We start from the raw sequence: 22,464 nt of genomic DNA on the forward strand, positions 1-22,464 counted from the left end.
TGAATACATAAATTCATGGATATGGATGGTTGACTGTATATTTTTATTTTCTGTTTCTCAGTTAAAGTAATGGTTTTTACCAGTTTGCAACGCTGTGCCTGAGCTGTGATTTTTTTTAAGTTTACCATGATTTGTGAAAACTTCGGCTATGAACTTGATAGTAAATGCATTTTAGAGTTCATTTTGGCAGCTTCAGTCGGTTCTGAGTGTTAAAGGCAGCAATTATTTTAGGAAGACAGGGCTGTTTCTGTTGAAAGGGATACTTGCATAATTCCTAGCAGTATGTTCTCACTGTCATTGAGAGAGGCTTCATGATTGAGTGCTCTCCGTAATGATGACCATAACAGGGAGGTTTTGAGGTGGAGGTGTTAGTTTGTGGGCTACTCACCATTGTTGATTCAGAGCAGCAGAGTGAGGACCACAGCAGACTATCTTTTATATTGCTATTTTGACTGTAAGTGAAAGACTAGAAAGTGTGAATTCTTATGCAGCACAGCTTTTTTTTTCCAGCGCACTTAAGAAAATTGTGGGGGAATACTAATACTACTGAACAATTCAGCAGAATTAACTTTAGTAAGGAAATTAGCCTCAGTACAACTCAAGATAGCTTACATGTTTTCATCTCTTCTGAACAACTCTGGGGGTTCCAGCTCCCAGCTTATGAAAATGACAAAATGGAGAGGCTGCCTCTATACTGATGAAGAAAATGTCCATTTTGCCAGAGAGGATGAACTCAACAAGGGTCATGATGAAGGAGGAGAGGAAACAACTGGACCAGCTTCCATGGGATTTACAGCACATAGCCAGGACCCAGAATGCCACAGCCAGGTTCACCTGCTAAATGCCCAGGGCGCATTGATCACCACCTGGGAAGCTGGTTGGAATGTAACCAATGCCATTCAGGTAATCCAGAGCTCCATAATTTATGACATCTACAATCTCTTCATCATGTTCTTGAAGTGTCTTCATTTCACAGCGTTCTGAATCTTTCCAGTCTGTAATCAAAGTATAAAATGGTGAGCTGGATATAATAGGCAATTCTTAAGCTGCTACTCAAGTGTTGCATTTTTGTATTTACTAATATTCATTTCTTCTTAATCTTCTCTTTCTTCACTTACCTAGTGATTTCCCTTTGTCATTCATAAAACTTGAGCTATGTTACTGTCTCATTTGCATGTGTTACTCTTTAATGTACTATGGAAACAGCTGACTTATGGTAGCTTATTAATGGAGCTAACATGGTATAGTGGTTTGAGCCTTGGACTATGACCCTGAAGACCAGTGTTCAAATCCCCATTTGGCAGTGGAATGTCCTGAATGATCTTAAAACACAAGGCATATATAACAATTGACTTTCATGAATTCATGATAATTAACTTTCATTATACTTGAGTTTTGTCAGGAAAGGAACATTCCTGTACTTGTATATGTTTGTAGTGCTGCCATAGCTAGACAGCTGACAAAAGAGAAGTAGAAGTGGTCTGGCATCATTTACAGTTTGGAGAATATACAATTTGCAGCTTTTTAAAAGTTTCTAAACATGGAAAGAAAACATAAAGGTATTTAAAAATTCACATGCTTCTTTATTCTTAATTTCCATAGTCTTTGAAAGCAATAGCAGGTTGTATTTCTTTTGATATTTCATTGAAGTTTTAAAAAGTATATTTATTTTAAAGACTGTCCAATGCAGTTAAAAAAAAGAAGAAGTTGCTCAATGAAACATGTCCTGGCTGTAAAAACTGGAGTTGTAATCAAAGAATTTCAGTTTACTGCTTCATCTGCAGTTTACTGCAATATCTGGAAGTTTCTCAATGAATTTTACCTGCTTACAAGTAAAGTTTTGATTCATAATGTGTACATACTTCAATACCAAATAGAAAGAAAAGATTCAGAAAACATTGGGATAATTTAGTTTGGTGTGTATGTCTTTGAGAATATCATTTACTAGTATTGCATCAAATGAAAATGTAGGTTCATTCCATGGTCTGAATATTTTGGAGCTAACATGTCAAGTATTAATTACTTTTTTTTACAAGATAGTATACCTTACCAATAGTGCAAGAATATCATTAGTCTATGCCAGTATACAGTTCAATACTATGCACATTTGTTTGGAAAATGGTTTCTCAGAACTAAGAAAAACTTGCTTGCAGGTAATCATAGATAGAATTTAGATGCCCAGGAATTATGAAGGAAATAAATGTCAGATTCTTACAATATCCTGCAACGTTCAAGAATTGGTAAGATTTCTCCATGAGTTTCTGAAACCAAAATTTGATTAGTATTTGCTAGTGAATACAGTGGCAGAAGTTGAGTCCATACCAGTATATTTATGCTGTTGTCAGGTAGAAATAATCCTTCGGGTGTACAAGAGTAGTTGGAAGGTCACAGGTGTCAGTTTACCTACTACAGGTAATTTTAAGCTCACTTTGTGTGTTTGGGAAAGAAAGAGAATCTCTTAGGAGACTTCTTCTTTCTAGGGTAAGTAAGGGGACAGCTAGAATTGACAACTCGATAAATAAATGTGTAGATGTATTAGCTAGCCAATACATGATTTCTAAAATGAGAAGCCCTGGGTGCCTGAAACTCAAGAGATTGCCCTGAGAGTTGTAATGAGGATGATTCAGAACAACCAGCTCAAGGGTTTATCTCACCATGGTATTCATTATGAAATGTGTCCAAGTCTTTCATACATTCCCAGTCTGATTCATAATGAGTGACAGGACTGCCAATTCAGGAGCACCCCAGGCCTTGAGATTTTGGGGCCAAAGCTTGAGATGTAAGGATGGCTCCCGGCAATGTCATGGGGGTGGGCTCCAGTGATGTAATTAAGTGAGATACCTTAGGCATCAACCACAGTTGCTCAGAATCTGTCATTCAAATCAAAGATATATACACAATTTGGCAAGTGAGAAAGTATTTTTCTGGTTGGAAACTACAGTTGCAATTCAGTAAGGGGCTTCTCGATTGGACACGTCTGAAACAGAATTGTGCATTTTTACAATGTCTATATTTAACAAGGGGCTGCTGGGATGTTACCATGCAGGGTGCATCTACATTGTGGATTGTAATGCAGCTTGACACCACTTTAATTGCCATGACTTAATGTTATGGAATTCTGGGATTTGTAGTTTGGTGAGGCATTGGCACTATTTGATAGAGAAGGCTAAATATCTTCTAAAGCTGCAACTCACATGATTCCATAGTGTTGAGCCATGGCAGTAGAAGTGATATCAAGCTGCATTAACTCAACAGCATAGAAATATTCGCAGAGGAGCCAGCAAAGTGATCAATGCACAACAGGACCTATGAACATTGGGACACCAGCTAGGGAGTAAGAATGTGCATTGATAGAGCCCAATGCACACCAGGACACTCCTGTTGGTGCCTGATACACACCTTTGCGATTTTTTAGGGACTTCATCACATTAAGGGTGGGATTTGCCACACATTGTGGTGAATCTGGTGGGGCTTGGTGTGGGATGTGGGTAATCTGTCTCCCTGCACCCTGCATCACATGGTTTCCCCCTCACCCCAACCTACGAGGCGAAGCACCTCCTGCATTGCTTTGGTGGCAGCTTACCACATTCCAATTTGACTAACAGAAGAGCCCTAACAGAAGTAGATCGACATTGTGGGATGGGAGCTGGAGGGCTCCATGTCACAAGTGAAGTAGAAGCATCAAACAACATGCAATTTTGCATGTCTGATGAGGCTGTATGAGTGTTCTATGCTATTTCTGCTGTGTAGCTAAATACAGGTTGAGCATCCCTTATCCAAAATGCTTGGGACCAAAAGTGTTTTGTATTTTGTATTTTGATGTGTGTGTATGTGTGTGTGTGGGGGGGGGGGGTTAAATACATGTGTTTGCATATATCTACATAATAAGATAGCTTGGAGATGAGACCCATCTCTAAGCACATAAAAAATTTGTGTTTCTTACACACCTTATATACATAGCCCGAAAGTAATTTTATACATTTTTAATGTACATGAAACAAAGTTCATGTACATCAAACCATCAGAAATCAAATATGTCATTATCTCAGCCACCCATGTAGACAATTTTGGATTTTTGGAGTATTTTGATTTTGAAATTCAAAATAAGGGATACCCAATCTATATGTGTAAAGTTGAGATTGGTATAGAATCATAGTCTATACCAGGTATGGGCAAACCCAGGCCCGGCTCCTTGGGCTCTTTTCTCAGGCCCTCTTCTCACACACCATCCTTTCCTTCCTTCCTTCTCTCTTTCCTTCCTCCTTCCCTCCCTCCTTCCTTCCCTTCCACCTTTTGTCCTTTCTTTATTCCCTCTTTCCTCCCTTCTTCCCTCTCTCCCTTTCTCCTTCCTTCCTTTTTTCCCTTTTGTCTTTTTTCCTTCTCTCTTTCCCTCTCCCTCCCTTTCTTCCATTCCCTTCCACTCTTCCTTCCTTCCATTCTTCTCATCCTACCTACCTTCCTTCCTTCTCTTTTTCCTTCCTTCTTTTCTCCTGGGGGAATATTTAGCTTGAAGAAGAGAAGGTAGAGAGAGTACATGGAACTATGTTTCAAAATTTAAAAGGGTGTCCCATTGAGGAGGAGGCGTAAAACTGACTTTCTGCTGCTCAGGGCACAAAGGAGCAATGGTATCAATGGCAGGGAAAGAGATTCGACTGAAAGGATTAGGAAGAACTTCCTGAGAGTAAGAGCTATTGGAGAGTGGCATAGGCTGCGTGGGAGTATGGTGGAGTCTCCTCTGGAGGCTTTTCTGCAGAAACTGTCTATCAGGGGTGCTTTGATTGTGCCTTCCTGCATGGCAGGGGGTTGGACTGGATGACCCCTGGGGGTTTCTTCCAGCTCTAGGATTATAGGTTTATATATTCTCTTCCGTCCACCATCTCTTCTGTCCACCACCTCATTGTGACCAAGACCAACCCTTTTGGGATCCAAACATTTCCTGTCTTTCCTTCACTTTCTGCATCCAAGACTTGGGGAGAGCGCCCTCCCTCCTGGCCCACCCTCCCCACTTTGCAGCCCCCAAGTTAGAAAGTGCCCATGCCTGGTCTATACCATTCTCTACTTATCAATTCAAAGTTTTTCAGGCTTTGAATTGAAGAAAGAAAGAAAAACAAGCAAAAATTCAGAGCTCTGTTTGTTACACCTTTTCAATAACTGCTTTTAAGAACATATGAAAGCTATAATCCAAACAAATAAAGTTCCCCAAGTTGTGCATTGAACAGGAAAAAAACAAGCATACTTTCCCCAGCTCTGTTTTTAATTCTTTTGTAGCTACTGATTTTTATACAGGGAAGTTGTTGCACATCTGAAAGTTTTTTTTCCATTAAAAAGGGAAGCTTTTCAAACTCTGCTTTTCAAATGACATCTTTTATTTTGGCAATTGTTTTAAATAGGTTGTAGAATTCTTCACCAGCCTCCAAATAATAATCATAACCATAATAATGCTATTGAAAATCAACATATATGTGTGTGTGTGTGTGTGCTTTTTGACAAGCCTCTCTGAGTCTAATAATAATAATAATAATAATAATAATAATAATAATAATAATATCTGAGATATATGGAGGATGAATGAGGAGGAAAATAGACCAACAGCTGAATAGAAATTACCAGGAGAATCCCATATATGGATGTCTATTCAGAAATAAGCACCTTTAAGCTTAATTACATATCCCAGTTATGTGTCAAGGTTTTCTTTGTGGCGGGTGAGAGGAGAAAGCCTCGTGGCAACACAGAGGAAAGGAAGAAATTAGATGGTGGAGCACAGGGAGAGGAAGTGAAGGTAAAAAAGTCACAAAAACTGGAAACATGGGAGGGGAAAAGATAAAAGGGAATATAACAGGGACTTGCTCCATATGGAGGACCCGCCCCAACTTCCCTCTTTGGAACTCTTAGCTCCACACCTCAATTTAGAGGCCCAACCCATGGTCAACCCTTCGGTTTCACAACGCCTCTTCCTCTCTCTCAAACCTCACTCCCTCCCCTTCCAAACAAACTAACCTCCCCGGTACCACATGAAACTCTTCTCCAGTCCAATTCTCCCCCCTCGAGCTGATCTCCCCAGTACCGCCATTGCTCTCCCTCTCCTCCTTTGGAATGCTCTCACAGCCCTTCCCTCCCTCCTTCCAAATGCTCTCACTCTCTCTCCCCTGAACACTTTCAGGGTTATCCCTGTCAGGACTACCCTTACTCTCTCTATCCTCCACCTCCTTATCCCATCTACCCTTTCTACTACCCCCCCCCCCCCCGCTGAACACTTTAAGGAATATAATCCCCTTCACTCTTTTGATCCCAAACACCCTCAACCCCCATGCGTGCCACCTACGGCCACACTCCCTCGTCCTCCACTTCAACCTATACAAACTCAAGACAAACCTCCCCTCCAGGACCCCTCTCATCCTCTCCAACCAGATTCTGAGACCATTGATCTCGAATCTACTGACGACACACCCATGATTCCAGACCCCCAACCTGAACCCGATCCTTCCCCCCAACAGCTAGAAGACTTTAAGAAATTATCTGCCCTTCTGATAAGACTCTCCAGAGCTTTAAACCTCTCCACTCCAGAACCTCCAGAATGTTCTGACTTGTGCGCATGCACGGGGGGAAACCCATAGGTGTAGATTTCACAGATGGACACTCGAAGAAATATGGTTACAGGTAAGCAACCTATACTTCTTTTCAAAATGGCATCCTCACACAGAGATCCCTCCTGACATCATGAGGTTTGGAAGAGGATCCAGACACTGAGACCAAGGAGCAGATTGTGGAGATTTAGGGTGCATCTTCTACACTCTAGAATTAATGAAGTTTGACATCACTTTAACTGCCATGGCTCAGTGGTATGCAGTCATGGAAGTTGTAGTTTTACAAGGTGTTTCTCCCTGTCTGCTAAAAAAAATGCTGATAACCATGGCAGTTAAAGTGGTGCCAAACTACATCAGTTCTACAGTGTAAATGTACTCCTATATGTTTACCCTACAATGAGGCTTCCCTACTGCTGTCACAATTGTTCCTTCGTGAGAACATTCTGACACAGGAGAAATTGTGTGAGTGACATTTCTCATGGAAGCTAATAGTCCAGGTACTGCAGGTTTCTAAACATACTGCAAGTGACATTGACCAACAACCCAGGGCATTTTAAAGAAAGAACAGTAAAGGAGTGTTTGTGTGCGGGGATTTCATGGGCCATGGAAGGTTTTTATTAGAAATTCTGGAGATCTTCAGATCTCATAAGTTGCTCAGAGCCATCGCTGGAGGTGCATTCAGACACCCCTTTAACCCAGGAGTTCCCTCAATTAAAAGAGGGCTGTCTAGATAATGTCCCAGAGAAACACAAATTCATTCACCCAAATTTATCATGAATTTAATTGTTAGTGGGTTTATTCCACACCTTCTTGAAAGGTGTGGAATAAACCCACTACTTTCACTATCTGGACTGCTCCCTCAAAAGTTCTGGCTTTTGAGGGGCAGTCCATAAAGTAGTCCCATGATTTTCTGGGCTAAATTAGCCAGAAAACTGTAAGGACACCAACTCCCTCACCAAAATCCTCCCAAACCTCTTTTAAAAACAAAAGAACTTACCTGGCCTCCATTAGCATGATGCCTGAGATCTTCTGGCATGTCATTCCTATTTGTCAGGAGAACCCCAGCATCATGCTAATGGAGGCCGGGTAAGTTCTTTTATTTTTAAAATGGGCTTTGGGAGATTTTGGGGAGGGGTTAGTGTCTTTGTGGTTGTTCGGGCTAATTTAGCCCAGAAAACCATGGGACTACTGTCTGGACTGGCCCCTCAAAACCCCAGAACTTTTGAGGAAGCAAACCACTCCCTCAAAGGTTGGGGGGGGTGGAGGGGGAAAGAAGTTGGAAAGTCCTGGGAGCACATCTGAAAGCACCTGCTTTCTGGGGGGGGGGGGGTGGATGAGGACCCGGGAACATTCACGTTTTTAAAATGTGAATGTTCCCAAGTTAAAGGGCTGTCTGAATGTGCCCTGGGAATACAGTAAGAGCTCTAACTTTGGATTGAGATGGGCAACCATATGTGTTGCTGTTGTTCAGAAAATGGATTGCCCATTCTAAATCCAGCTCAGCAGACCATGCCCTTAAAGGCATAAGCTTGTCTATAAGTTGTGCCCTTAAATGTAAAAAAAAAATTGACCCTTCTTTTACATCTGTGGAACCTATTTGAATAACATGCAATTGAATAAGTGGATATATTTTTGAAAGCTTTCATGCCATTGTTATATCACAAATGCTAGACTGAGTCTTGGTCCTTGGAGTACAGGTTTGAAGGTTATATTCTGGTGAAGACTTTGTCATATTAAACCTTGATAGCCATACTTACAGTACAAAATTATTATTGTTTCTTGCTAGTTTTGTGTTCCCTCTATATGAGGAATACCAAGAGGACCAAGTGAGGGGGAATGCCCATATCACAGCAGGCTGGTCCTCCTCTCTACTCTGAACAATAGCCCTAGGGTCAGTGATGACAGGCAGTAAATTAAAAGCTGAGGCCTTTTCTTCTTGCCCTGGCTGGCTCCATGTCAGTTTCAATGTTTATGTCTATTCTGTGACAAGAATGACAATACTGTCATAGAATGAAACTGTAGAATGAGTGTCCTTCATTCCTGCATGGAAGATAATGCATACCTGTAGAATCCTAGCCAGCAGCAGCTTCCATATTATCTTCCCTTTCTTTCTGAGCATAGTATGTTTATCACACTTCCATTGTTTGTACACACGATTCAGTTTAGGAGCATGGAGTCCTGCTATCAAAAGCACACCAATATCACCACAATCTTTTGGTGGCAAAAGGAAGATGTTACAACTTTTGCACACTATAATTTCTATGTGTACACAAATACACAATCGACTACGTGCTTATTGGAATGCTATTTTCCATTCCATTTAGTTACAATCTTGTTGTCTTTAAATTATATAGTCTTTTTTTCTACAGGATGAAAATTATTTTCCCCTAGGTCTTCATTTATGGAATTCTGTTTTTGGGTTTTTTTTTAAAGCAGTGACAAATATGGGATGATGATAGAAAAGCTTGTATGAAATAATAATGAATTGGAACTTTGCAGACCTCAGAAGAATGATTAAAGCAATCAGAATCCTCTTTACTGGTGGAAACTGAGTGTTACAAATGAGAATGACACAGTTGTTTTGCCCTACCCGGAGGAAAGGGCAACAGTGTTTTGCATAGCAATTAAAGGTAGCAGTTCCAAGTTACATTTGAAATCTGCACCCTCCTCCCAAAAAAAAACTGTTATAAAAATTAAATTGGAAAAGTTTTATCCTCAGGATTGTGTGGGAAGTAAAAGTGAGAAAGGTGTATTACTTTGGGGTCCATATGGAATAAAAAGGCATTGCAATTATATTCAAAATTGAGAACAAATATTTCTAGTAAACACGTTCTCTCCTCAACTGAATTGGATGAAATGTTGATAGCAGCAGAGTTTATTACATTTTCTTTTCCATCATTTACATTTTAGGGGTTGAATGGTGGGGTGGAATTACAAAGGAAATTCTGCCTTTTTATGACTCACCTCCTCCTGTGGTCTACAATAGTGAAATTGTATGCCATTGGTATGGGAGATCACAGCAAATGAATATGGTAAACTTTGTTGTTGTTTACGGTAATTGTATAGTGCTAGATGTCAAAAAAAATCTAATTTCAGTGGAAAGCACTACTTGATTACTTATGGAGACTAGTGTCAGAACTGAATTAAAAGCAAATGGAGGAATCATTGCTTGGTAATAGATGTGGCTAAAAGCTAAGTTTCTTACGTGTCACGTCTCCATAGCACCCACCAGTAAGAATGTAGACAAAGGAGTGTGGATTAAGATAATTTATATAATTCAGTATTTCACAGATAAAAACTAGGGCAAGCTAAATTAACGTGCAGTAAAAATGGCAAATATTATTAATGAAGAAAGAACAGACAAGTTAGGGAAAAATGTAGGAATTTGTTTTTGTGTGCATCTACTGGGAAACTGAATATTCTGCCCCTTGTCTCATCTTCCCCTTCTACATATCCAGTTATTCAGTATTTAAATACTTTTGCACTTTCAACTCTGTTTGCACCAATGAAGGTAAGACATAGGAAGAGAGTGGGATGACAAAGGATATATCTATTAAAGAGCTTTTATTCACATTACACTCTTAGAGCATTTTGATCCCACTTTAACTGTCATGGGTCCATCCTATGAATCTGGAGGTAGAGAAAGTTATTGATTGATTAGAATTCTCAGCCGGACAACTTCAGCATCTCACTAAAGTACAGATCTGAGGATTCCTATTGGAAGCATTTGTGGCAGTTAAAGTGGGGTTGCAGTGTATCACACAGATGTTTAATTTTGTAGTGCTAAGTAGCCTTACAGGAGCTCCTGGTGGCACAGTGAGTCAAAGCACTAAGCTGCTGAGCTTGCTGACCGAAAGGTCGCAGGTTCAAATCCGGGGAGCGGCGTGAGCTTCCTTTGTCAGCCCCAGCTTCTGGCAACCTAGAAGTTCGAAAACAAATGTGAGTAGATCAATAGGTACCACTCTGGCGGGAAGGTAACAGTGCTCCATGCAGTCATGCCAGCCACAGGTCCTTGGAGATGTCTATGGACAATGCTGGCTCTTTGGTTTAGAAATTGAGATGAGCACCACATCCCAGAGTCAGACACGATTGGTCTTCATGTCAGGGGAAAACCTTTATCTACCTGAATAGTCCTACATTCCAAGTTACAAAAGTTCTTGTCTCTTCAATATTCTTCCCCTTGGTGTTTCCTAACCCTCAGGTACTGTGCCCCTTTTCCAAATATTTTCAAATATCTTTTTGCATTTCTACTGATATAAAGAGCTTCAGGACAACATTTGGAAGACCTTTGACCTTCAGTGAGTTTGCAAAATGTCTGAGAGGGTGATAGCTCTTTTTTTTCTCTAGGCCAATGGTTCCCAACCTTTGCCTTTGAAGTGTTTTGGACTTCAAGTCCCAGAAGTCCCAGCCAGCTTAACAGCAGTTAAGAATTGTGGGAGCTGAAATCCAAAACATCTTAGGGGGGACCAAAGATTGGTAACCACTGCTCTGGGCTATAAAATTGAAGCAAAAGAGTACCTGAGAACCCTGTCCTTCAAAAGCCTCAGCTACAGATTGGCCAGGAGGTGTGTCCTCATGTTAGAAAACTAAATTGCACTGATAGTGGCAGCCCCATGGAACCCAAAAGCTGGGAAGATTTATGCTGGCAAAAAATAAACCAAGATGTAACAGTAACCACAAAGTAAAGTGCTCCCCATGTAATGAGAAACATCAGTGTGTGTTTTTAAAAAGATTCTTTAATGGAAGGTAGGGGAAATTATGCAGTCCCTTTGGACTAATAATAATAATAACAGCAGCAGCAGCAGCAGCAACAACACTTTATTTATTTTCCGCCCTTCTCCCCGAGGGAACTCAGAGCAGAGTACAGCATATAAACAGACACAGGCAAATATTCAGTGATTTGTTACACTGAAATACAATGAGATACAAATTCACAAACAAAGGCAAAGACTTCTTCTTTCATTTCTGGCTCTGGAGGCAGTGCTCATTTCAGGCTCTGTGGGAGGTGCTCATCTCAATTTCCAAGCTGAGAAGCCTGTGTTGTCCATACACACCTCCTGGTCATGTGGCTGGCATGACTGCATGGAGCATCTTTTTGCCTTTTCCCGCCAAGGTGGTATCTATTAATCTACTCACATTTGCATGTTTTCGAACTGCTGGGGCTAACAGTGGGCGTTCACCCCGTCCTGTGGATTCGAACTGCCAACATTAAGGTCAGCAGGTCACTTGCATCCTGCCTCCGCCCCCATATCTGTTCTGGCCAAAAATATGCATTGTGACATGTCCAAAATACTTTTATTTAACTAGGTTTCCTGTTCAGAAGGAGAAATATCACCCAAAGTAACTAGGTAACAATATTTCCAGTTCCCCCAAAATGGGATGGGACAGACTGGGAGGCTGTGATGTGGCTCTCTAGACTCTGGGATCTGCCCACCATTGATGGGAAGACTAACACGTTAGGGTTTTTTTTTCTTTAAAAAGTTGTCTCTTTTATCATGAACTTATCTCTTTTATCATGAACTTCCTCTTCCCCTTTCCTTCCCTCGCATTCTCTGACACCTGCAATCTCTATTGTTCTATCTATCTATTAGAGTACATGCAATGGTTAGAGATCTTGATTTAAGGAGGAACTACGCGAATAGCTTGGAGAAAGAAACTAAGCTTTATTGTAGAAACTCCATTCTAAGATACGATAGTAATTCATGGTGCCAATCTAACATAGCTACATCTTGAAAGGTCAAGAGAGAACCCATGGGAAGAAGAGTATCAGTCCCTAAGAGTATCAGATCATAGAGGTGTTAGGAGACATAGGCATAGAGGGAGGACACCAGGTCACTCAAACTATCGAATCCAGTGGTTCCCAACCTTTGGGCCTCCAGGTGTTTTGGACTACAACTCCCACAATGGCTGACAGATGGTAGGTAGCTGGGATTTCTGGGAGTTGGAAGTCCAAAACACCTGGAGGCCCAAAGGTTGGGAACCACTGATCTAATCCTATTACTACCATGCACTGTGAGGCATCCCTCACTTTTGATTGCTAAGTGTTATCCATTTTCCAACACTTATCTATTTATTTGCCATTCAGCTACATGACTATCAGAATGGTTTGCAAATTTTTAATTTGACAGCTTCCTTCCTTTAAGTCTAAAATCTAAACAAATCAGGATGCACAGGGGAAAGAGAATGGCAGTGAGGAGGGAGTTAAGTCCAGCAGACTTGCCCATTCTTCCCTTGCTCTGAGACCAGGGCAGTGGACATACAGGCTGGGAATTTAATGGGGAGAGAAAATTGCCTTAAAATCCATTCTTGTCCTTGCAAGCATTCGGAAAGCTTTGTGGGAACTGATACAGAATCCCATGAACAAGCTGAAATATACTTTGTGTGAGCAGGATTAAAAAGAGTCAGCTGGTTTCCACACAATTGTTAATGTGGCCATGAATTTAAAGAAGACTGGGCATTGAATGCCATGTTAAACAAAGTCAAATTTGTTTGCTGCTATCTCAAACCTCCTTTCCATCACTTTGACCAACCAGGCTTTACTAGTTTGGCTTTTTAAAGTTGTGTGGTGGCACGCTTTCAAGGGAGCCTGGATAGCACAACACTCAGCACATAACATGGATGTAAGAATCCGGCCTCAGATTCCTCCCTCCTCTCTAGTTTAAAAGCTATGATCCCATTAATAAAACTAAAGCAGTATCCTGTGAAGGCATTATCATGCTGTAAGTGCTATGCTTCAGGAAGCAGGGAGGTACATTTTTAATCCCTTTCTACAACCCCCTCCAGATTTTTTTTAAAGGTTATGCACCCAGATTTTTCTCCTTCTGTTCAACAGGAACTACAAAGCTTTCAAGGCAGACCTCAAATATCTCACTTGGTGGTTCATGTAGCTATCTTTTATGTAGTTATTCTTAGCAACAGTAGCTAAGTCACTGCAGTACATAATGGCATGGCACCAAAATATTTCTGGCTTTTGATATTCCTTATCATATTGGTGGGTGCCTTATGCTTACTGAAAAGACACAGCCTTTTAAAAACGATTTTAAATTGTTGTAGGTACACCATATTTATTTATTTTGAAATGTAATCATCATCATCATCATATTAATTGCCCTCCATCCGAGAATGCTCTAGGCGATTTACAGCTAAATTGTAAAAGATAAAATACATACATACAGAAATTAAAAATTAACAGGTCTTAAGTGCTAGAGTAAAAGGCCCTAAGTCACGCATGGCTCTCATATAGGGTGGCAAGGATCATTTGTTTTTAATTTTCTTCTGAAAAATGCAAACATGTACTTGAAGGACTTCATCCCACTGAACAGGTCAAGTGTTTGGGAGAGTATATTTACCATCCAGCTTAGGCCTGCTCCATTTTTAAATTACATGGATGATTTTCCTACCTTCATCGCACACTTTTCAATCTATCCACTTTACTCAGGAGTCCTCCATTGATTTGCCATCACACAGTTGAGATTTGCCCCTGCCCACTGTCCCTCCCCTGTTTTCTTTGTGGGGGGGGGGGGCTGAAGAAAATTACTGACAGTAAAAGATAGCTGCTATTGTGGAAAGTTACAAACCATTACAAATATTTTAAACCCATCAGTCCATAGCATTGATCCATGGCAATAGAAGTGGTGTCAAACTGCTGTAATTTGATTGTGTAGATGCACTCATATACTTACCTGTCCTAGTTCCTCAAACTAAATTAACAGCCAAGAGCTATTCCTAGCAGCAAAAAATGGTTGTACTAGTGATCCTGTTTGTTAGTCAGACAGTCATTTGTAAGAAAAGACTAGAACTCATATGAATCAAAATCAGAATCAACAGCAGAGCAGATCTATTTCACCCAGTGCACCTCCTGGCAGTTAAAGTGGATATGAAGATAGAAGAGATGGATCTAAAGCTTTGAAACATTTTCAAGAGTTAATTAAAGTTCAGTGTACTCCCCAGAGTGCCCTTCTTGGGAAAAAGGGGTCTGTCTAGGAAAGGAACCTGCCCCCCAATCAGTCTAGTAGAAGCTGTTCTGAGGAACTCTGTCCTGACTCAGTGAGCTGAGATCCCTCTGTGACCCCTGAGAAACCTCTGTTTGACCCCACCCCTCCCTCCCTCCTTAGACCTACATTGGTCCCAACCCTGTTCTGAATTCAGCTCTTGAACCTCCTTTCAAACCTCATCTCTTTCTCTATATAGCAACCAAAGCTCTCAGATGCAGCACAAGGACAATGGAAGTGAAACAATGTGTATATTTTTAAAAGAAAGCACAAGAGAATGCCTGGAATGGCACTGTTGTGAGATCCAGCGAGGTAGAAGGATGTGAGAAGAGATGAAAGAAGGGATGGAGGAGGGAAAAGGGGGTAGAAGAAGGGAAGATATCAAAGAAAGAAGGAAGGGAAGGGGGGATGAAAGAAGAGAGACAAGGATGACAGAAGGGTTGGAAAAAAGAAAGAAGAAATAGAAAAGAAAAAAATGAGAAAGATGGGAGCGAGAGGGGAAGAAATGATGGAAGGGCAAAAGAATGGTATGGAAGGGGGAAATAAGGGACATAAAGTGGAAAGAAGAGGGAAAGAGAAAAAGAAGGGAAGGGAGAAAGAAGGTAAAAGAATGGAAGTGAAAAGGGAAAGAAAGGGAGAAAAGAAAGGAGTGAAAGGGGAAATAAGGTAGGAAGTATGAGATTAAAGGGGAGATGGACGGAAGAAAAGGAGAAACAAGAAATGTAAAAAGAAGAAGGGAAGGGAAGGGAAGGAGAAAGAAGGGAAGAAGGGTGGAAAGAAAGGAGGAAAATGAAAAAGAAGGGGAAGAAAAGGAGGAAGAAGTAGGAAGAAAGAAGGGAAGGGGAAAAAGAAAAGAAAGATGAAAGAAGAGAGGGAAGGGGGAAAGGATGAAAGGGTTTGTAATGAGAAAGGAAGGGGGAAGAAGGAAAGGAAAGGGGAAAGATGGCAAGGAAAGAAGAATGAGGGGAGAGAAGATAGAAAGAAAGGAAACTAGAAAGAAGAGATGACAGGGGAAAAGAAGAGAAGGGAAAGAGAAAGAAAATAGTGGAGGGGAAAAGGAGAGAAGAAAGGGGAAAGGGGGAGGAAAGGGGAAAGAAAAGAAAGGGGAAAGAAATGTGAAGATTTCTCTCTCCAGGAGATGAAGCCAGTGGCCCCCTTCCTTCCTCCACCAGGCCAGCCATCCTCCCCTGCCCCCACTTCCTTTTTCTACTGACATATCCAAATAACCCCTTTTTTATTCATTTTAATCTTTCTGGCAAGTCTGAGCTCATTTTCTGCCCTCATCTGCAAATTTGAAAACAATCTCTTCTATTCCATATCCAGAATGATTTCTTGGTTCCTTGTGCCACATTCCTCCAAATGTCTGCTTTCTGTGTTTAGGAGGTTACCTCCTCTTCGCAAACATCTTCTACGTGTTCTTCATCCAGGATGGTTTGTTAGACTCTGACCAAGAAAACCCTAATAGGCTGGAGAGAAGACACAGCGTCCTTAAGTTGTGGGACCTTCACTTCCAAAAGAGCCACCAATTTGCACTGCTTGCAGATATAGCTTCCTACATTCATCAGCAAGAACCACAGCTGTTGCACCATGGAACGGAAAAACTCAAAATGCACCCCACTCTGACCAGGGTGATACAATGTCTAATGATTCCTGAAGGTGGTCACAATGGGTTCTTGTAGTTTTGCTAAGCTTTGAAGAAGCCCCAAAAACTGAACAATAGTCTTCTAGTCTCTGTAAAGTCCCCAGCCCAATTTAAAGGCTGTTAAAGATAGGGGAATATATATCAAATACATAAACATCTATCAGCACCCTGTGTTTCAGTCTTCAAAATGTACTCTTCTTTAAAAGTCTGCCTGAGCTTGCAATGGCGGACTGAGAGAAGGGCCTCTCCCGAGGATCTCAGGGCCCATATAGGTTTGTACTGGGAAATGTGGTCTACCAAATAGCCTGAACCTGAGCCATATAAGACTTTAAAGGTCATGGCCAGCACTTTGAAATATGCCAGGAAATATACTGGGAACCAGTGGAACTGTTGCAGCAGGGGGGTTGTGAGTTTTCTTTAGTCAGCCCTGGTTAACAATCTGGCCGTAGCTCTTTGGACCAGCAGACATTTCCAAACACTCTTGAATAGTAGCCCATTACAGTAAACTGTATGGTGTCTAACTAAGGCATGTACCACCATTGTCTGATCGGGTATCTCAAGGAATGGACACAGCTGGCACACCAGTTTTAAATTTGCAAAAGCCACCACCAAAAACTGGGCCTTAAAGTTCAATGTCAAGTCCAGGAGTACCCCAAACTGTGGACCTGATTCTTCAGGTCTGGCTGGATATCTATTTCCTAATATTCTCTCAGACAGACCAGAAGCACTTCTGTATTTGTCTTCAATTTGTTTGCCCTCATCCAGTCAATTACTGATGACAGACACTGGTTTGGGATCAGGACAGCTTCCTTGGCTTTGGGTGGAAAAGAGTAATAGAGCTGGGTTTCATCTACATATAGATAGCATTGCACCCCAAATCTTCATTTGATCTCTACCAGTGGTTGCAGGTAGATGATAAACAGCATACTGAACAAAATGGAATCCTGAGGAACCCCATAGGTCAACAACCAGCAGTTTGAACAAGAGTCCCCCAGCACCATATTCTGGATACACCCCTCCAGGAATGAATGGAGCCATTGTAAAATAGCACCTCCAAATATCATATCAGTGGGGCAGCCCAGAAGGATGCCACAGTCAGTGCTATCAAAAGAACAGGAGAACCAACAAGAACACATTCCCGCTATCCAGATAAGTCATCCCCAAAGGCATCCAAAGCTGACTTTGTTCCTTAACTAGGACTGAAACCAAACTGTGATAGATTTAGAGGATTCATTTCATCCAGAAACCCCTGGAGTTCGAAGACTACCACATGCTCCAATACCTTGTTCAAAAACAGAAGGTTGGACACTGGCTAATAACTGTCCATTATAGAGGGTTTCAAGGTGGCTTTTCAAAATATGGACCTCACAACTGCATCCATTAGGCAAGCTGGAATTTAGCCTTCTTCTGAGAAGGCATTGACCACCACCACCTTCACCCAATCTGCCAGTTCCCTTCTGGTCTTTTTTCTTAGCCAGGAAGGGCAAGGATTTAGAACACATGTGGTAACTCTAACCTCTCCAAGGATTCTGTCCACATCCTGCACAAATTGAAAAGCACCAACATGGACAAGCAAGAGGCGGATCCAAGTCAGAGCAGGTCTGAGCAATTTTTCAAAATGCCATGCAAATTTGTCACAGGGGGCTGTTGAGTGGTTAGCATTTTTCCCTTGAGGACCAGTATGCAATAGTGCCTTGACCATTTGAATCAGCTCTGCTGGGCCATCCTTGCAGATACAATGCTGACAGCAAAAGTTATTTCTTTGCTGTCTGTATTGCTGTGGAGTAGGCTTCTAAATATGCTGTAGTCCAGTGGTTCTCAACCTGGGGTCCCCAGATGTTTTTGGCCTTCGACTCCCAAAAATCCTAACAGCTGGTAAACTGACTGGGATTTCTAGGAGTTGTAGACCAAAAACATCTGGGGACCCCAGGTTGAGAACCACTGCTCTAGCCCATGCTCAGTCAGGTTCACTTTGAATCTTCTGCCAACATCACTCTAGTCTCCGTCTCTCTCACTTCATTGCCACCTACTACTTTGGAAAACCAGGAGGCTGGTTTGGCTCCATGCCATAAGAGGGGACATAGTGTACTATACCTTAAGTCTTATTTTAAAAGGAACCACTGCCTTCTTTGAGTAGAGTGGCAAAAGGCAAGAGCTTAGTCCATCCTGGGAGAACATAAAAGAAGCACCTACTGCCTCTACTCTCTCTGTTGTGGTTTCACTTCTTTTCCTTTTTAATGCCTTGGTAAAGAAATGATGGTAGAGTGGCCCCATCAGTCAGCATTGGTACTTTCCCCTGTCTGTGGAAGAATCTTTGCCTTATGCACAGGTCATATCAAAATCCATAATTTTGGTAGCCAAACCTACCCTCAACTTATACTTGAGGTTGACGTATACATAAGTATATAGGTTTTTTGTGTGTCAAGAGCGACTTGAGAAACTGCAAATCACGTCTGGTGTGAGAGAATTGGCCATCTGCAAGGACATCACCCAGGGGACGCCCAAATGTTTTAATGTTTTACCATCCTGTAGGAGGCTTCTCTCATGTCCCTGCATGGGGAGCTAGAGCTGACAGAGGGAGCTCATCCGTGCTCTCCCGAGATTCGAACCTCAGACCTTTGTATCCAATTGTCAGAGATTGATATTGTAACAATTAAATGTTCCTTTTACCTTTTTTTTCTTTTTGTACAAATTGTTTCTTTTAACAATTAGCTTTTTGAAATCTTTTGGGGAGAAAGTGCAGAAAGAAAGTAGTTGTTGTCCACTATGCTTGTTAGCCAAAGGCTAAAACTTTGTATACCCAAGACTTTTTTTTCTTTAGGAAGAAAACTTTTTGCTTAAGATGTCAGTGGGTACTGGGCACTGACCAAAACATTAAACCAAAGAGTGACCCCTAGTGTTTAGAAATATAGATCTGGAAATCCACAACCCTACATTTTCGCAATAATCTAATGTTTTCAAAACAGAAAACCACTTACTTTAGTTAACACAATTGCACATGATTGGTCTTTACAGCACATGGATATTCAAAAGGCTATGCTCTTGCTTGCCATACATCCATGGCTAATCTATCATGCGTCACTAGGTGAATAAATCCAACAATGCCAAAGATTCTCTCTTGGAAAAAATCAGTGTTTTGCTTGAATGGGCAAATAGACCTATTCCAGAAACTCCAATGCCCTAAACACTTATAACACAAGATGACAAATCGCACCCTAAATCTCAGAGGTAGTGAGCTGGATAAAATGCTCGCCCCTGGAGCTATATGAAGAATAAACCTTGTTTTTCTACCACATTTTCTCACTATGAGAACAAATGAAGAAGGGAGAGGATAATCTCACTGTCTTAAAAGACATCATTTTTATTCAGAGGTACATATGAGACAAATGTTTAGGTTTCATTAATTTTAGCACATGAAAATTAAGCAAGCATTGTCCTTGTTTAATTCACTGGAGGCTGAAAATATGCTGTGCCCACCACACATTTATGACCAGTGAGCCATTTTAATTCTGCCAAATGTTAAACTATAGTGGTCAGCAGAGCTGCATGGCAAAGTTGCTTTCCTTCTTAAAAAATGAATACAGGTTGAGCATCCCTTATTTGAAACGTGTCTTGGATATGAAAAATGCAGTCAAACTGAAATCCTAGTACTATGGATGAATACTGTGAAAAGGCCTGTAGGCAGAGCCTATGCATATTAAAGTTGCATAGTTGCATATGTGTGTAGGCTCTTTCAGAAATTGTGTGGAATGTGCATAAATTGGATTATAATGGAACAACAGACATAATATCACTCCCTCCTCTACATTTTCTCAGTGAAATGTCTAAATAATCCCTAAACCCTCCTCTAAATATTAGTGACAAACCGAAATATTAATTTGCCACCAATGTAGTATTTTCTCGTGTTTGCACGAGAATTATGGCAGGCACTAAATACTAGATTACTAGTACTAAATGCATATTCTGCTCTCTGTTTTAGAAAGCTCTTAGGGACTTAATTGTCATATGCCAGTGCCACAATTATCATATGTATGAGTTATGTGAAGGCATAATGATCCAGCATCATGGCAGGAATTCGAGAGGACCATTTAGCACAACTTCTTTATGAATAAATACAAGCATAATCTGTGGTACCTTAAGGACAGATATCTATTTTCTATTTCATTTGTTTTTGCAAATCCCTTAGGTTTGCACATGACTCAGAGCTGTTAACAGCAATTAAAACCAATAATGCTTAAAATTAAGATATAAATACATAAAATCATAGAAGTAAGAGATGTTAGATAATGGGACCAATTACACAGAAAGGTGGTGGGGTCTCTCTCAGAGCACATCTTTGCAAAAAAGTTGAACAGCTACTTCCTGGAGATACTGCATTGATCAGGGAATTGGACTTGATGACCCAACTCTATGATTTTATGACCCTGTGATTCAAGAGGCAACTTTCTGCCTAAACAGGAAGCAGATGAAATGTAATTTTATAAGCTGCCACTATTGAAACAAGGAAATACAAAGTTTTGGAATTATGGCACAAGCTTTTGTTTATTAAAGCCACTTTATCAGACATATGAAGTGGCTTGTAATAAATACATATGTGTAAATAAATCAGGGAAGAGGGATAATATATCACCAGGGGAACAGAAACTTCATAATCTCAATAACTATTAACTATTGTGGTGCCACATTGGCCCACTATATAATTCTGATGTTTTTATATGAAAGGAGAATGGTATTTATTTATTTATTATTTATTTACGACATTTATATGCCACCCTTCTCACCCTGAAGGGGACTCAGAGCAGCTTACAAGTCAAGTCATATGTACATACAACATATTACATTATTAGCATAGTACTAATACATCATTCATAATATTGGTATTATACAATATTTATATAATATAATGGTACTTTCCTTCCTTTTTTCCTGGGGGGGGGGGAGGAGTTGGCATCCTAATGGTACTTACAAGAAGATTGTTCAGTGTCAGTATGGCTCCACGGTGGCACAATGGGTGAAACCCTTGTGCTGGCTGAACTGCTGACCTGAAGGTTGGCAGTTCGAATCTGCAAGGTGAGATGTCAGCTCCAGCTTCCCATGCAGGGACATGAGAGAAGCCTCCCACAGTATGGTAACACATCTGAGCGTCCCCTGGGCAGTGTCTTTGCAGACAGCCAATTCTCTCACACCAGGAGTGACTTGCAGTTTCTCAAGTCACTTCTGACATGATAAAAAAAAAATCACTGAAATCAGTGAGATGTGGTGGTTTGAGTCTTTGTCTATGACTCACCAAACTAGAATCTGACTTCCTGTTCAACTATGGAAACTCACTGGATCACAACCTCTCAGTCTCCAAGAAGGCAATGTCAATAACCTCTGAACAAAGAAAACCATGTGATAGGTTTGCCTTAAGATTTAGCATTATATTGCTGTAGCAACAAAGGACTCTGCCATACAGCCCTATATCCCAGAATATCAAGGCAGAAAATCCCACATTATCTGAGTGTGGACTCAGATAACCCAGATATTGTGGGATTTTCTACCTTGATATTCTGGAATATAGGGGTGTGTGGAAGGGCCCAGAGACTCCAGAAAGTTCTGGATCTTTCATGCAAAGTATACATCCATTGACTACCCAAAATTGGCATATCTGTGCAATTGAACTTTTGCACTGAAAAACACAGCATGACAGAAGTCAAGAAAGATCAATAAAGATTTTTTGTGTTAGTAAAAAGAATAGCTTTCAAAAAACCTCACAGCTCCAATTGCGATTTATCTACATTTTATGATAAACATATTAGTAGCCCCGCCTAACCTGAGTCCCCTAAACCTCATATAAATAACATTCACACACGCTGCAGTCACTAGCAGAATGGACACATCCTTCTCCCCATGCAGTTGGTGCTTGGTAAAAGAGTTTGGGAGAGGAGTTATGACTTTGGCAATAGTGTCAAAATTGTGACTATGTAATGATTGTAAATATGAAACAGTTACAGATGAATAACTCTAGATATCTGTTTTGTATCCTTGGCCATTATTTAGTCATAATTTTACTTCCAACCTACTTATTAGGCATCAGATGTATGAGACCTCTTCTACCAGCAATGTGTGAAGGAATAATGTTTCCATCAGATTTTGTGGGCTGTGACAGATTATTAAATTAAATATCCTTAATTGGTAAGTAGCTCATATAGGATTCTTGCCAGAGGTCCCTGAATTTGAAAAAATATTTTTGCAGTCATGCCCCACA

General features: G+C 40.8%; 1 protein-coding gene across 1 annotated transcript in view; it reads left to right on the plus strand.

The window, feature by feature from the left end:
- Window positions 1-203: 203 nt before the first annotated feature.
- The window catches only part of LOC132760960 (vesicular inhibitory amino acid transporter-like), a 31,073-nt gene continuing 8,812 nt past the window's right edge, over window positions 204-22,464 (plus strand). Inside the window, exon 1 of the mRNA XM_060753333.2 lies at window positions 204-903. Coding sequence (XP_060609316.2) covers window positions 613-903 — 291 coding nt within the window. The 5' untranslated portion in view covers window positions 204-612. The remainder of the gene's footprint in view (window positions 904-22,464) is intronic.

This window comes from Anolis sagrei, chromosome 1, assembly GCF_037176765.1.
Source record: "Anolis sagrei isolate rAnoSag1 chromosome 1, rAnoSag1.mat, whole genome shotgun sequence".
NCBI lineage: Eukaryota > Metazoa > Chordata > Lepidosauria > Squamata > Dactyloidae > Anolis > Anolis sagrei.